Below are 13204 nucleotides of genomic sequence, written 5' to 3'. Positions count from 1 at the left end.
GCCTTCTCCAACCCCCAAGGGCTTCACATCTTCCACCGCGCTCCACACCCAGCAGCCATGAGACAGGGGTCAGGAGCCAGAGACAAGTGACCAGGTGAGGAGCCAGAGACAAGTGACCAGCAAGCACCCCAGGCCCTGTGCTAACGGCCGCACTTACTCAGGCACACACGCCTCACTCACACACCCCAAACCCAAAGCACTTGAAACGCCAAGGCTTGTTTGTAAACTTGGGACCAAAATTCATTTGGACAAATGAGGCTATTGAGACTGTTTATCCCATTTAGTCTCAACATACATGTGTTTCACAGCAGAAATACTCATGTCTTTGATTATGAAATATAATTACCTTTCTGAAATGAAAAGCAATCTGAATCTCCAAATGGAACTAGCTCTAAGAGTTTCAGATAAGGTATCATAGGCCTATAGTGACTCTGGGTAGACTTGATATTCCCACTTGACAGGTGATGAAATTGGGGCACAGTGATTGAGCAAGCAGCTTGAGGTCACACGGCTAGTAAATGATAACACCTGGTTGACACCCAGGAAGTTTCTTGATGTAAAGTCCTAGAATCTCAGGGTTAGGGGCCTTACAGGTCAGGGGGCCCCGCACCCCACCCAGAATACCCTGGACAAACTATCATGCAGCCTGCGCCTGAACACCCAGATTGACTGGGGCAAAGAATACTGGCGAGAAAGCATTTTGATGAAGCCACTAGCACAGCAAGCGTTCAATGGTGGTTACCTGCCTACAAGTCTCAGAGCTCAATCCCCAGGGGGACAGGTCTTGCAGTTCCTAAGGCCAAAGGGCCTCAGGAGAACAAAGAAGTAGGGGAAGCAGGGAATCCAGGGACAGGCAGGCCCAGCCTGGGTACCCCCACCCAGCCCCCAGGCACATGGCGCCTACCCACCGGGGCACAAAAGAGTCAGTCTTCTGCAATGTGGTGGGGTCCAGCTCAAAGAGCGAGGCGATGTCGTTGCCATGAGGCACAGCCACAAGGCGGTACTTGATCTTCTCCCCAGCGTTCCGGCGACCTACACGGCCCTGCACACCCTGGGATGAAGATCCCAACTCAGGCAAGAGTCCCTCCCTCCTCTTAGGCCCCTAAAACTACCAAGATCCTACCTGAGAGGCCTTCTCCCTCCAACCCACCTCCCAAGGTCTCACGGCCTCCCCTGTCGTGCACCCCCCCCCCACAGTGATGCACAAGGTTGGTCACTCTTCCCCTGGCCCTAGAGCCCTGCTTTGGTCCTCACCACTCCTGCTGCCTTGGGATCAGAGGCATCACCCTTGTAGCCAGGGTTCTCCTAAACAAAGATACAAGATGAGGGAGAGCTACTGAAGACCAAGCTATATTCACATGACTCCTACCCCAAAACAAAGTCTGCATACAGCCCTAGGTTGGGGCAGGCAGCCCCCACCCTCCCAGTACCCACCCCAGCCCCGAAACCCATGTGACTCCTGGAGAAGCCACCAATGAGAGCCCCCAGATCCTGCCCTTCATGGTCCCTCTCCAGACCCACAGATGAACACACACACACACACGGGAATGCCCTGATACACACAAGCCTGTGCATTATGGACACACATGGATATTGAATGTAAGTTCCATTCTGGGAATTTTGCTCACTGCTATACCCCAGTGCCTAGCATACATAGCTCCTGGCAAATAGTAGCAGCATAATATTTATTAGGCTTATTTACAGTTGTGCACTCATTTGATAATATATTTTAAACAAATGTATGCGTACAAGTAAGCCGGGTTCCACAGACACATCTATGTGTGTAGACGGGCACCAGGCACACATGCTTATGCATGCCCCCAAGCACACACAGCCTGAGCTCCCAGGATGCCTTTCGCCTCCCCACTCACCTCAGCAGCCAAGTAGTTGCCTGTGGCCAGGTGCTTGAAGCGGTACAGGCCATTCCAGTGGCCAGCTCCTCCACGACAGGGGTCATGGTGGACCACCTGGGAGGTGCAGGTGTGAGGCAGGGGTGAGGCTATTCAGGGAGGAGAAGCTCAAAGGGGGAAGCATGGCAAGGAGGGGCACTGGAGGCCTAGAGAGCTCTGGATAGGTGTCTCCTGGACCTCCCCTGGCCCCTTGACTCTGGGGGTGCTCAGAGTAGAGGCAGGGTTGACCTCCCACCCCCCAGGGTGATGGGGGAAGAAGGAGGGGTGGAGCCCAGAGCTGGAGAGAAGGGCTGGGTCCCAGGCACCAGAAGCAGGAATCTGACCTCCACCTCCCAGAGGGCGTTGGAGCTGGTGGCCGAGGTGGCAGACTGGCGCAGCGTGGTACGCAGGAACACCTGCAGCTTGCCCTTGTACTCATCACAAGTCAGGAACTTCTCCTGCTCCGCATGGAACAGCCGCACCACGTCTCCCTGCAGGCAGCGGGTATGGGCTCAGGACGGCAAGGACCCTCCCAGGGCCCAACGCCACCTGCCTCAGATGCAGGTGCAGCTAGCTGGGCCCCACTTGCTCCTTCCAGAGCCAGCAAGCAGAGGGTGAGATGCACGCTGAACCCCACCAGAGAGCAGCCAGGACCCTCAGTCGGGCACTGTTCATAGCCCTCAGCTTAGACCCCAAATTCGGAAGCTCCGGACAGCTGGGGAGGACCATGCTCTTACCCAGAGCCTTCCCCAGCCTTCCATGTTCAAACCTGCCCCTGATCATCCCCCTCCCCAATCTGTACCTCTAGAAACCCTGCCTGACCTCTAAAGGCCAATCTCAAGTCACTGCCTCCATGAAGGCAGGAGGGATCTCCCACGGCCCACGCTTACACTCCTCTTGGGCCCTTTCTGCCCAAGTATTGATACATCATGCCCATTCCTTGCTCCCCGCTGGCCTGGAGCAGCCGTGGTGCAGGGACCATGGCCTGTTCATCTCTGTAGCTTTGGACACTGAGACCAACTTTGGATCCTGGCCCTGTTCTTATAAGCTGTGTGACCTTGTGTAAGTCCCTTAACATCTCTGGGCCTCAGTTTCCTCCTCTGTAAATGGAACACTGACCTACTTACAGAAATCATAAGGACTGTAATTTGTATAAAGTAACACTACGCTCTTACCATGTGCCAGCTACTGTGCAAGCCCTTTACATGAACTTCCTCACCTAATCTTCACACTGACCCTCTGGATACGTACATCACTATCTCCATTTTAAAGGTGGAGAGACTGAGGCACAGAGAAGGTACAGTGTCCCGCTGAAGGTCATGTAGCTAGTGACAAATGGGACATGAATCCATAGCACAGCTCCAGAGCCCACATCTCGCCTCCCCACTACACTTCCTCCCGCAGCCAACCACTGGGCAGGCTCTCAGGGCGCGGCTGCCGCTCCTGTCATTATTACTAACAGCATTATCTGTTTCTCCTGCACTGCGCCGGACACAAGGTACTCAGCCAACATCTATGGAGTGAACGCATGAGAGGAGGAATGAAGAGATGAATACACAGACACAGATTGGGTCAGTTACTATAGCAGAACCTGGTGACTTCTGTACCCAGGTAGGGCAGGGTGACATCAAACAAAGGATGGGCTTTGTTAGCTCAAGTCTCCCTTCCACGTTGCCTGGAATCTAACACCGGAGCCATGATAGATTCACCAAAACCACTCTGGGCAGCACCTCGGGGTTTGGCCCAGTGATGCTTCCTTCTCTAAGTGCTACACAAAATTGGGGCTGGAGTGTATCATCAGGGAAGGATTCCAAGAGGAAGTGGCACGTGGACTGGGCCTTGACCGATGTGCGGATGATGCGCAGGCTTAAGGGAGGGAGAGAAGGGCACAGAGCACGGACAGATGGGAAACAGTCTGGGAGGTGGGAGGGAGGACAACGAGGGACTGAGGAAGCCTGAGGGGGGCGGGAAAGTCTGACGGGGCAGCCTGGCTGGGGGAGAGGGGCAAAGGGAACACTGCAGGTTTCTGTGCCGTGAACGTAGCGCAGTCTCCTTAGGTAGCTGTTCGTGAGCCTGTCACCTGTCCCTTTAACAGGTAACACCGCCAGGTACACTCGCCAATTCCCCTAGCCGAGGAGTCCCACCTCTTTGCTTCCCCCAAATCTGCTCCTCAAATCCCCTGCACTTACCGCCTGCACCCCAATTGGCTGGTTTCATCCCCGATAAGCCCACTCGAGGAACCTCTGGATCCTCCCCCTGCGTCCGGTTTTCAGGGTTTCTCTAATGGGCTCTTCCAGCCCCCCTTCCACCCTCTGCTCCAGTCCCTCCTAGTCTTTACTGCGGTACTTTCCAGCAGTACTTCCTCCCCCGCAGGCTCGTCCCTCCCCACCTGTCAACCCCTCATGTTCTAGCGTCCACACTGGCAGATCTAGAACTGGGGCACAGGCCCTGACTCAGTAGCTTCATGTCCTTTTCCAAGAGGGCACAGGGCAAAGTGTAGGGGGCCTGGATCCAGCGAGCTGGTGTGCGGAAGGGTCTTCAAAAGATCTGGGCCTACCCCAAGGTGGGAGGATGGGGACCCTAGTCTACTGACACCCCCTTAGCAAGTGAACAAACTGAGAACAGCCAGAACTTGGAGAGGGAGATTATGAGGCCAGAAACAAGAGAAGGGGAGGTCCAGTTGGAGCTGGTGGGTGGGAGAGGCTGGAGGGGCTGCAGAGCCAGAGCAGGGGGTGCATGAAGAAAAGGGCCAGATGGGGAGCAGAGCTGGGTACAGGGCAGGAAAGGTAAGGCAGTGGCAGGGCAGGGCTTGGGGGGTGCTCCCTGACCTTACCCCTTTCAACACCTCATCCATGTGGTCTCGGAACTGCATAAAGAGGTTGATCTTCCAGCTGGTGTTGCAGTTCACAGAGTTGACCTGGGGAAGGGCGGAGAGACCCGTGATGCCAGGCAGACCCAAGCCATTGAGGAGCGAGGCATCACTGAAGTCCTAGAGAGGGGCAAGGAGAGGACCAGCCCAGCCCCCACAAGAGCACAGGAGGAGGTGTCTTCTCCTCAGAACTCAGCCCAACTGCCCCCACAAGAGCCAGGGCCCTCAGAACTCAGCCCAACTGCCCTGGGGCTGCCAACCTGTGGGGCAGAGAATGGGGGCAACATTGGGAGATGGGTGGGAGAACAGTGAGCCCCAACTTACCCAGTGGGCCAGAAAGGATTGGAAGAGAGACCCTGGTGGGGAGGGGTGGGTCCATACCCTCAGGGCTGTGGGTCACCTCTCCCCTGAAGGGCTGGTCCACCACCCCACTCACCTCCTTGCAGCCAGCATTGTCGCTGAGCTCGTAATTACTGGCATGCAGAGGCTGCCCAGCATTGACGGGATTCAGGATCACCTTGTCCCCCACGACCACCTATGGGGACAAGCCGGCAGAGTGAGGGTGGGAAGGGCCAAAGCCCCAGGCCTCTCTCTGGCCTCAGTCTGCCCCTCTAAAAAGTGGACACGACTTGATTCAGTCCTCACATCGAAGAGCATCTAGAAGCTCCTCTGGAGCTGTGGCCTTCACCTCCCACTGGGGCCCTCCAGCCCGGCCCTGTCCTCACATTGTCCCCATTGCTCCGCAGCTTCCAGAAAGGCTGGATGAAGAGCCAGGAGCCCTCATTGCCCGTGGCATCCAGCGTCACCCGCATGGCATTCTTCTCCAGCAGGGCCGGCAGCCGCTTGTTCACTGTCAGGTACTTGTTGCTTTTCATGTGCAGGAGCTGGGGGGCAGATGAGGAACCCCAGGAGGCCAGCCCATCAGAGAGGGGGATATGGGGGGGCCTGCTGGACCCTGGGTCACAGCTGGCTGCACACAATGCCAGACACCCAGACACAAACACACAGACTGAGACACACGCAACCATACACACGAACGCACCGAGTTGGGCACCCAGGTGATCACATAAAACGATGTTGTAAATACCTTACAGGTATTATTTCATGCCAAGAGGGAACTACTATCATTGGCCTGATCTCATAGATGGGAACATGGAGGCACCAGGAAGTTAGGTAAGTTGCCTAAGTCACAAGGACAAGATTTGAATCTAAACCACGTGGATCCAGAATCGGTACTGGTGACCACCATGCTGAACACACACCCTTGGACACAGCTACTCAGGCCATACACAGAAACAGATATGCAGTCCCAGAGGTAGTCCCAGAGCCTCCCAGTGGGGACAAACCCACAGAGGGCATGTCAGCTGGCACTCCTTACCCAACAGAGGCCCAGGCCCCCTCAGGGGGAGACGCAGGGTGGGGGTCTCACCTGGATCACACTGCCATACTTCACAATGTCCCCATGCACCTTCTTGTTCTCTGTGTCATTCTGCTTCTGCTCCATTTGGGCTGCATGCTGTACAGATACATGTGAGGTGGAGAAGCCCACTCCTGGAGGAGCATGTTCCCCCACACACATGCACACGCATGCATACACACACAGTTCTTGGCACTGCACCCAGAGTGACTCACAGAGGCCATCTGACCCGTTCCCTCCCATTATTGAGAGGAACTGAGGCTCCAAGTGTGGAAGGGCAGCCTGACGTCACACAGCCTGCAGCCCAAGGAACCAAATCCCTCACCTCTGACTACCACTAGTGTGCCCCTACTCCATCACCTCCCTCTGGAGGGGACATGCCAGCCAGGCCTTGAGACTCCTCTGTCCCCAGACAGCCCAGCAGACACCTAAGCTGTGCCTTATTACCCCCATCTCACCAGACTCCTAATGCCCCAACAAGGGACCCCTGCCCCAGCCCAATGCTAGCAGGCATGCTTGGTGCCACACCCTCCTCCTCCACCCCATTCCTCCACCCTCCCTCCGAAAACTGTGTGTGTCCCCAGCTCACTGTCTCCAGGGAGCCTTCCCTGATTGGCCACATTCAACTCTGATGAATGCAACTCTGGTGACCTTGAGGATTTGGTCTCCACTCCATTAAGGACACCTTTTTTGGCACTTATGTCACATTAGACTGAAGGCTACCCCAGCTGGGAACAGGCTCTATCCCCTCCATCAGACTGGGGCTCCTGGAGTCAGGCGCTCTGTCTCCTCCACCAGACTGGCACTCCCTGAGAGCACTGGCCCCTCTGCTTTCTTTTCAGTCCCATTACAGGGGCCTCATGACTGAGGCCAGCATGAAGGTGGCTGTAGGGGAGCTTTGCTGTGTACCAGTGACTTTCCGCAGACCCACAGTGCATAGCTGTGTGACTACATGTAGTTCTGAGCAGTGTCGGTGCACGTATGAGGGCCCTGTGCCCAGACCAGATTCTCAGTTCAGCCTCAGCCTGTGTCAGTAGCAGAAAGGAAGCCTGTGACAGTCCCAGCCCAGGGAAAGGGATGGGGTTCTTCATCACAGAGCTTAGGCGGCCCACCCCCCAGCCCCTTCTCTCCAGCCCAGTTCACAGCTGTGGGGCAGGCCCACACTTTCCACAATTCACTCCCACTCCTCAGGGCAAGGAACATAGGGAGTGGGGGGCATCGGGGCCAAGAGAGTCTCAAAAGGAGTTTGCAAAGTGCTAACACACCAAAGCCTCTCACTCTCCTCTCCATGGGGCCTGTGCCTGGGGCCCTGAGCTCTGTCCAGAGAGGACTGCCCAGGATTTGAACTGGGCAACTGACGTGAAGGCCCATGAGCAACCACCAGGTCTTCACACCTTGCACCACCCATTTGTCCAAGGAATCCAAGGTGAGTCAGAGACCCAGGGACCATCTAGACCCTACTGCAAACTCACAGGATAACCACAGAAAGCTCAGTCCCCTCTATTGGCCCCAGGCTCCAATTCTATAAAACAAGGGGTTGACGTTAAGACTAGTTCTCAAATCAGGTTCCCTGGAGCCACTGTACAGCACAGGTTGTTCACTGCACCACGGTGTCTAGCTGAAGGGTTGGGTGGGAGCTGAACCCCATCCACCCTCCACTCACTGAGCCACGTGCCCTGGCATAGAACTGTCCCAGCCTGGAGGAAGGGGCAACTTCTTCTAAGTGGCACAATGGGTCATATAAACGAGTGGGTCATTGGGAAGACACTCTACTCCCTCACCTCACTCACAGCAGTGCACACTAAGCTTGCACTTTGGGGTTTTAAAAACCACTGGACTCCGCCACAGGGCCCCCATCAGCTCTGGCAAGCAGTGGCCCTGGGTGTGTGCCCAGGTTCCTAAAGCATACACACACACAGCGCACCCCTGCGCACACACCTGCAACTTCTGCAGCAGCACCACATCGGCAATCTTCTCCTTGTCCTGCTTGGTCTGTTTGGCCTTCCAGTACTGCTTCTGGGCTGAGTAGCGGTTCATGGGGCACACCTTGAAGAGGCAGTCTGTGGTAGGGCGGGCGAAGCGGGGAGACTGGTTCACATAAAGCTCAGGGCCCTCCCTGGAGAAAACCCCAGCCTGCAGCCCTGTCCTCAAATCCCACCTCGGCTCCCCACAAAAACTGGTAGTGGTTGGAAGGACTCTGAAGAACTAAGAGCATCCTAGACTAAGTAGAATGGAGAGTCCCAATAGGAGGACAGAATCTCACTTGTGAGGTGGATACATGCTCTCTGCCCCACGGGAGATTAATCTGAGACTCTTGGGCCCTCACCCTTTGCCCTGTTTGTGCCCAGCTTTTGTGGACATTGGCAGCTGACAGCTCACACCTGCATCTTTCTCTGGCCAACCGCCATCTTTCCCACAGATACCTGAGAAGTTACATCCCCCTCCAGAAGAGCAGCCCCATCCAGCGGCCGGCGCAGGCAGATAACAGCCTGGCCTCTGGGAGGCTGTCTGTGTGCCGGTCACTCCCCAGCTCCCGGTGGGATCAGGCTAAGGCTTCTCTTCCCTGAAACTACATCCTTGTCTGCTCTTCCCCTGCCCTGTGTGAGCGAGGCTCCCTCACTCTCCTCCTGAGAACTTGCCTCAATAATTCTCCCATCTTAGGCAACTCAACCTAAGACAGGGCCAAACAAAATTCCGGAAACAAATTCACTGTTACAATTTTTATTTTAGAAAGCACACAAAACACTAATGATTGTCATAAGCCCAAACTCCAGAAGGGTGGAAGATTTTTCTGCTGATCAAAATGATGTGTGAGTTAGAAAATCCTAGTTTACAGTGTGGCAGGAGGAGATCATGGATTCTGGGTCATGGTGAAATGCTGACACAGGAGACTTGACAAGAGCTGCCGATGAGGCAGTGAGTTCCCTGTCAGAGGAGGGAATCACACCCTGGGCAAGGGCGTGGGCCGCGCCTCCATAACTGCACATTGCTCCAGTAGCATGGAATGCAGGAAAAAGATAGTGTGCTGGAGGACCTAGAATGGGGCCACTGGGGGTGCAGATCACAGAGACGGGGAGCCCTCTCCCTCAATCCCTCTCATCTACCCTCCAAAAGGAAGGCTATGTCCCTGCCCTGGTAAAAGCTGGTCATACAGCCCCTGGGAACTAAAAGTGAAACTGTATTTTCCTTCTAGCCAGTGAGCAGGCAGAGGCCCCCTGGTGCCCTCAGGAGGAGAAAACAAGTGAGTCAAAGTTCAGAGAAGACAGAACTTCCTTGACAGCGGGGGAAATGGCAATTCCATGAGCAGACGGAGCCACCAAGGGCTGCCTTGCCCGGCCCACCTTGGCACCACCAGCGTGAATGGTCACCACTTCCAGAAACGTGCACTCAGTTTTTCGGAGAGAGTATGCCTTCATGGTGTTCTGCTCAGCTGGGGTGTCACCCCCTCCGGGAAGTCCTCCTGCTTCTTCAGGTTGAATTGGAGCTCCCAGGGCTTCCCCAGATCCCCCAGTAACTATATCAATCTCTCTGCCTTGCTAGAGGCCACTGTCTCCCAGCGAGAGTCAGGGGAGTGGGGCCGCACCAGGAGGTGTTTTGAAAATGGGGGGAGCAATTTTGATTATCCAGTGATTGAAGCCACATCTGGCATTTAGTGAGCAGGACATCTGCACCACGAGGACTGTCCAGTGTGACACCTGCTTCGAATGTTCTGCTGCACACTTGCATGTGGACAGCCGCAGGCAGTGCTCTGGGCCCAGAGCGGCATACGGAAACACAAAGCACTTTTTGCATGGTTTTAGCAAACACTGAATTTTCCAGGAAAGCAACTCAGATACAAACTGAGGGAAGACTGTCCTTTGTATTGTTCAGACTCTACCAGGAGATTTTTGCTGTTTCAGAAAACGCATCGCTTACAGCTACGCCAGGAGCCAAATGCCTATGTTTGTGACCGCTATATTCATGATTCGGAAGCAAGCTCTGACTGCTTCCTTGGGTCTTCTAATTGTGCCCAACAATTACTTCTATAATATACATTACCTATTATACATTTTAATTAATTTACTCATTTATGTGTTTCTATGTTTATATAGACTGTGTTATACACTGCTTTCATTTCTCTTTTTTGTCACCCTTAGAGCATTATATTGGCCTCACACCTCCCCCCAGCTCCAGGCTCACTCAGACTCTGGACCCACCCCCCTCTTATGTTACATAATTTGGATATGGATAGATCGTATTATTTTTTAATTCCACTTAAACGGGGGTCTGAGTCTGACAGGCTGAACTGCTTATTTTTGCCAACCTCACCAAGCTCCGCGGGGCAGGCAGGGCTGAGTGGAACTCATCAGTGCGTCCCCAGCCCTTAGACCAGGGCTCAGGAAATGTCTGCCAGATGAGCACATGAATCTAGAAACAACTCCCTCATGTGTAATGGGGGCGGAGTTGAGGCGTGGGGGGCTTGAGTTTAGCCTTGAAGGGAAGAAAATAATGAGGCATTGCAAGTGGAGGGGAAGGCAAGCGAAAGGTAGAGGTGGCGGTCAGACACCAAACAGTCACACATCGGGGCTGGCAAGCTGAGACAGGAGAAGGCGATTGAGACCCTGAGCCTGGAGCCTGGAGCCTGGAGCCCGGGGAGGGCGGCGAGGCCAGCAGCCCAGGCGTTGGCCATCTGAGCTCCTTGGTCCCCCACAGCCCACCTCCCTCCACTTCCAATCCAGACAAGAGAAAAGGAGGAAAGGCAGATGCTGCCCCAGGTCACCCTACACCAGTGTCTCAAGCTTTTCTGACCTGACTTACTTAGGAAATACATATTCGGATCACCATTTCATGAAATCGCATGAGACTTCGGTCCCTGGTAAGCAGGGCAGGCTCTGGGCCTGACAGGGCTGAGAGCTGCGGTTATACTCCATTCTGGATCAACTCGACCAGAACACAACTACACAACCAGAGTTTTCAAACAGATGTTATTTTAAGACTTCTTAAAGAACTGACGAGACAGCAAGGAATCATCTGGTCATAACAGAAGATCGAAAGGAAAACCAGGTAGATACAGAACACCCAAGCTACTTTCACCCTGAGGTTATTTGCTGATTCCAGAAGACACGAACTTTTATCAGAGACAGCTTCACCAAGTGACGGGGCAGAAATCCGAGCCCAGGCCCATGGAAGGTGGAAGTAGCAGGAGACCCTCCCCTCAGGAATACGCCCCTGGTGAAGGCCGAAACCAGAGTAGTACAGCTCCTTCCGGGAGCTACAGCCCCGTTGGAATCCCCTGGGTAGTGCAAAAACCCCAGACTTGAGTTTGGCTTCGGGTAGTCTTGGACAGGTGGTGTCCCCAGGAGTCCGGGAGCACACCCTTTCTGGAGGAAAGTACTTTTCCCCTACTCCACAACCACTCATACCAAATTTTTCAAATGTAAAAACCAGTATACAGTCAAAGATAACCAGGAACTCGGGAACTAGACACCATAAGCAAGAACAAACCCACAAAACGGACACCAGAAACAGACGTGAAACACTTCAGATAAAGACATCATTTGTAAACCAGAAATGCCTACTCTGCATTAAATTGATAAAAGAAACACTTGAGGATCTCTCTGCAGAGAACAGGAAACTATAAAAAGTGACATAGCAGACTGAAAAAGAACCAGATGGGATTTCTAAAATAAAAAGCTTCAATAACTAAATTTAAAACTCACCGAATATGTTTAACAGAAGAATAGAGCTGAAGAAAAAAATAACAACAACCCTTACTATGGCTGATGCATTCTAATTGTATTCTATCCAATTCTTTAAAAGATGATTGCACACCCTTAAAGGGAAGTTAAAGCCTACTAGTAGGTCAAAAACACCTTGTGCTGGAGCATCTCTGGAGAGGGAAGAAACCAGAAGTGATCCCTCCTGCTCCTGACTCCTCAATAGATTTCTTGGAAACCTACTATCTTGACAAATTCATCTTTTTCTCTCTCTAAGAACCTTCCTTAGAGCCCTACCCACAATACATGTCAGAAAATGCTTGTGGAATAAATAAATGATTTGAGCCCTCTGAAATGTTTGTGGTCCACCCCATGCACATCTCCATGCTTCTACTGTGCTGTGCTCCCTGCTCAAAGGCAGCCCTGTCAGAATCCCAGACGGGGCCAGAACCTTCCTTCTCGCCAAATTGCAGAGCAAAGGGCAGAGAGGAGAAAGGGTGCAAGGAGAGCCAGAAGACTGAGGCCACACAGGAGCAGCACCATCGGAAGCCAGGAGAAAAACCTAGGTCCAGTCCAAGGGGGTTTCCTACAGTGAGGGCTGTGTGTGCTGGGGGCACATGCATGTCACGGGGCACAGGGTTTGTGAGGCTGTAGACAAGAGGATCTTCATTTAATAAGGTCAACTTACATTCCCTGAAAGTAACTAAGGTGTGTAACACTCCAAAAGCCACTGACACTGCATAGAATCATCTGGTGAAAACTCTGAGGTCCCACATATATCTTGGCAGGTCTGGGGTAGAGCCTGGAAACATGCATTTTAAAGGCGCGCACGCGCGCACACACACACACACACACACGCACACACAATGGTTATGCTGTTCAACGAACATTGAAAAGCACTAGTGGAGGGTTCAAGACAAGAACAGGGAATAAAGTTATTAGTCACAATAATACATAAATTGTGCAAACATTGGTTTTTGATTTTTTTTCAACATTTAGACTGGCCTATAAAACAAAACACCCAAGATTCTATTGTGGTTACCGAAGAGAATGTAAAGCTTGTTCAGTCTCGATGAGGTAAAATTAAGTGACATGGAAGTGGTGGGAGGAAGACACAGGGCAGGGTGCTTGAGGAGTAGACAGAACGAGAAATAACGCGAGTTTATAAAGATGACGAAGGAGAACCCTACGACAGCAACAGGATGCTTTGGGGAGGATGCGGGGAGACGAAGTAGAAGAGTGCCCCGAGTGAGCTAAATTCTCCTGGAATAAGCAAAATATTTGGAGACCTGGGAGTAGCTAGCAAAGGAACAATGAAAAAAGTTCAACGCGA

General features: G+C 53.2%; 1 protein-coding gene across 4 annotated transcripts in view; it reads right to left on the bottom strand.

Moving 5' to 3' along the window:
• Positions 1-13204, bottom strand: part of ITPR3 (inositol 1,4,5-trisphosphate receptor type 3) — a 64257-nt gene that overhangs the window by 31628 nt on the left and 19425 nt on the right. For all 4 annotated transcript variants that reach the window (XM_016146967.2, XM_036238929.1, XM_036238920.1 and 1 more), the window contains 9 exons: positions 8114-8235; positions 6188-6274; positions 5484-5642; positions 5195-5293; positions 4723-4806; positions 2234-2380; positions 1872-1967; positions 1255-1305; positions 909-1051 (listed from right to left, as the gene is read on the bottom strand). In XM_016146967.2, the coding sequence (XP_016002453.2) occupies positions 909-1051; positions 1255-1305; positions 1872-1967; positions 2234-2380; positions 4723-4806; positions 5195-5293; positions 5484-5642; positions 6188-6274; positions 8114-8235 (988 nt within the window). The remainder of the gene's footprint in view (positions 1-908; positions 1052-1254; positions 1306-1871; positions 1968-2233; positions 2381-4722; positions 4807-5194; positions 5294-5483; positions 5643-6187; positions 6275-8113; positions 8236-13204) is intronic.

Source organism: Rousettus aegyptiacus, unplaced genomic scaffold (assembly GCF_014176215.1).
Source record: "Rousettus aegyptiacus isolate mRouAeg1 unplaced genomic scaffold, mRouAeg1.p scaffold_m13_p_1, whole genome shotgun sequence".
NCBI classification, from domain to species: domain Eukaryota; kingdom Metazoa; phylum Chordata; class Mammalia; order Chiroptera; family Pteropodidae; genus Rousettus; species Rousettus aegyptiacus.
This window is presented reverse-complemented; position numbering and strand designations above follow the sequence as displayed.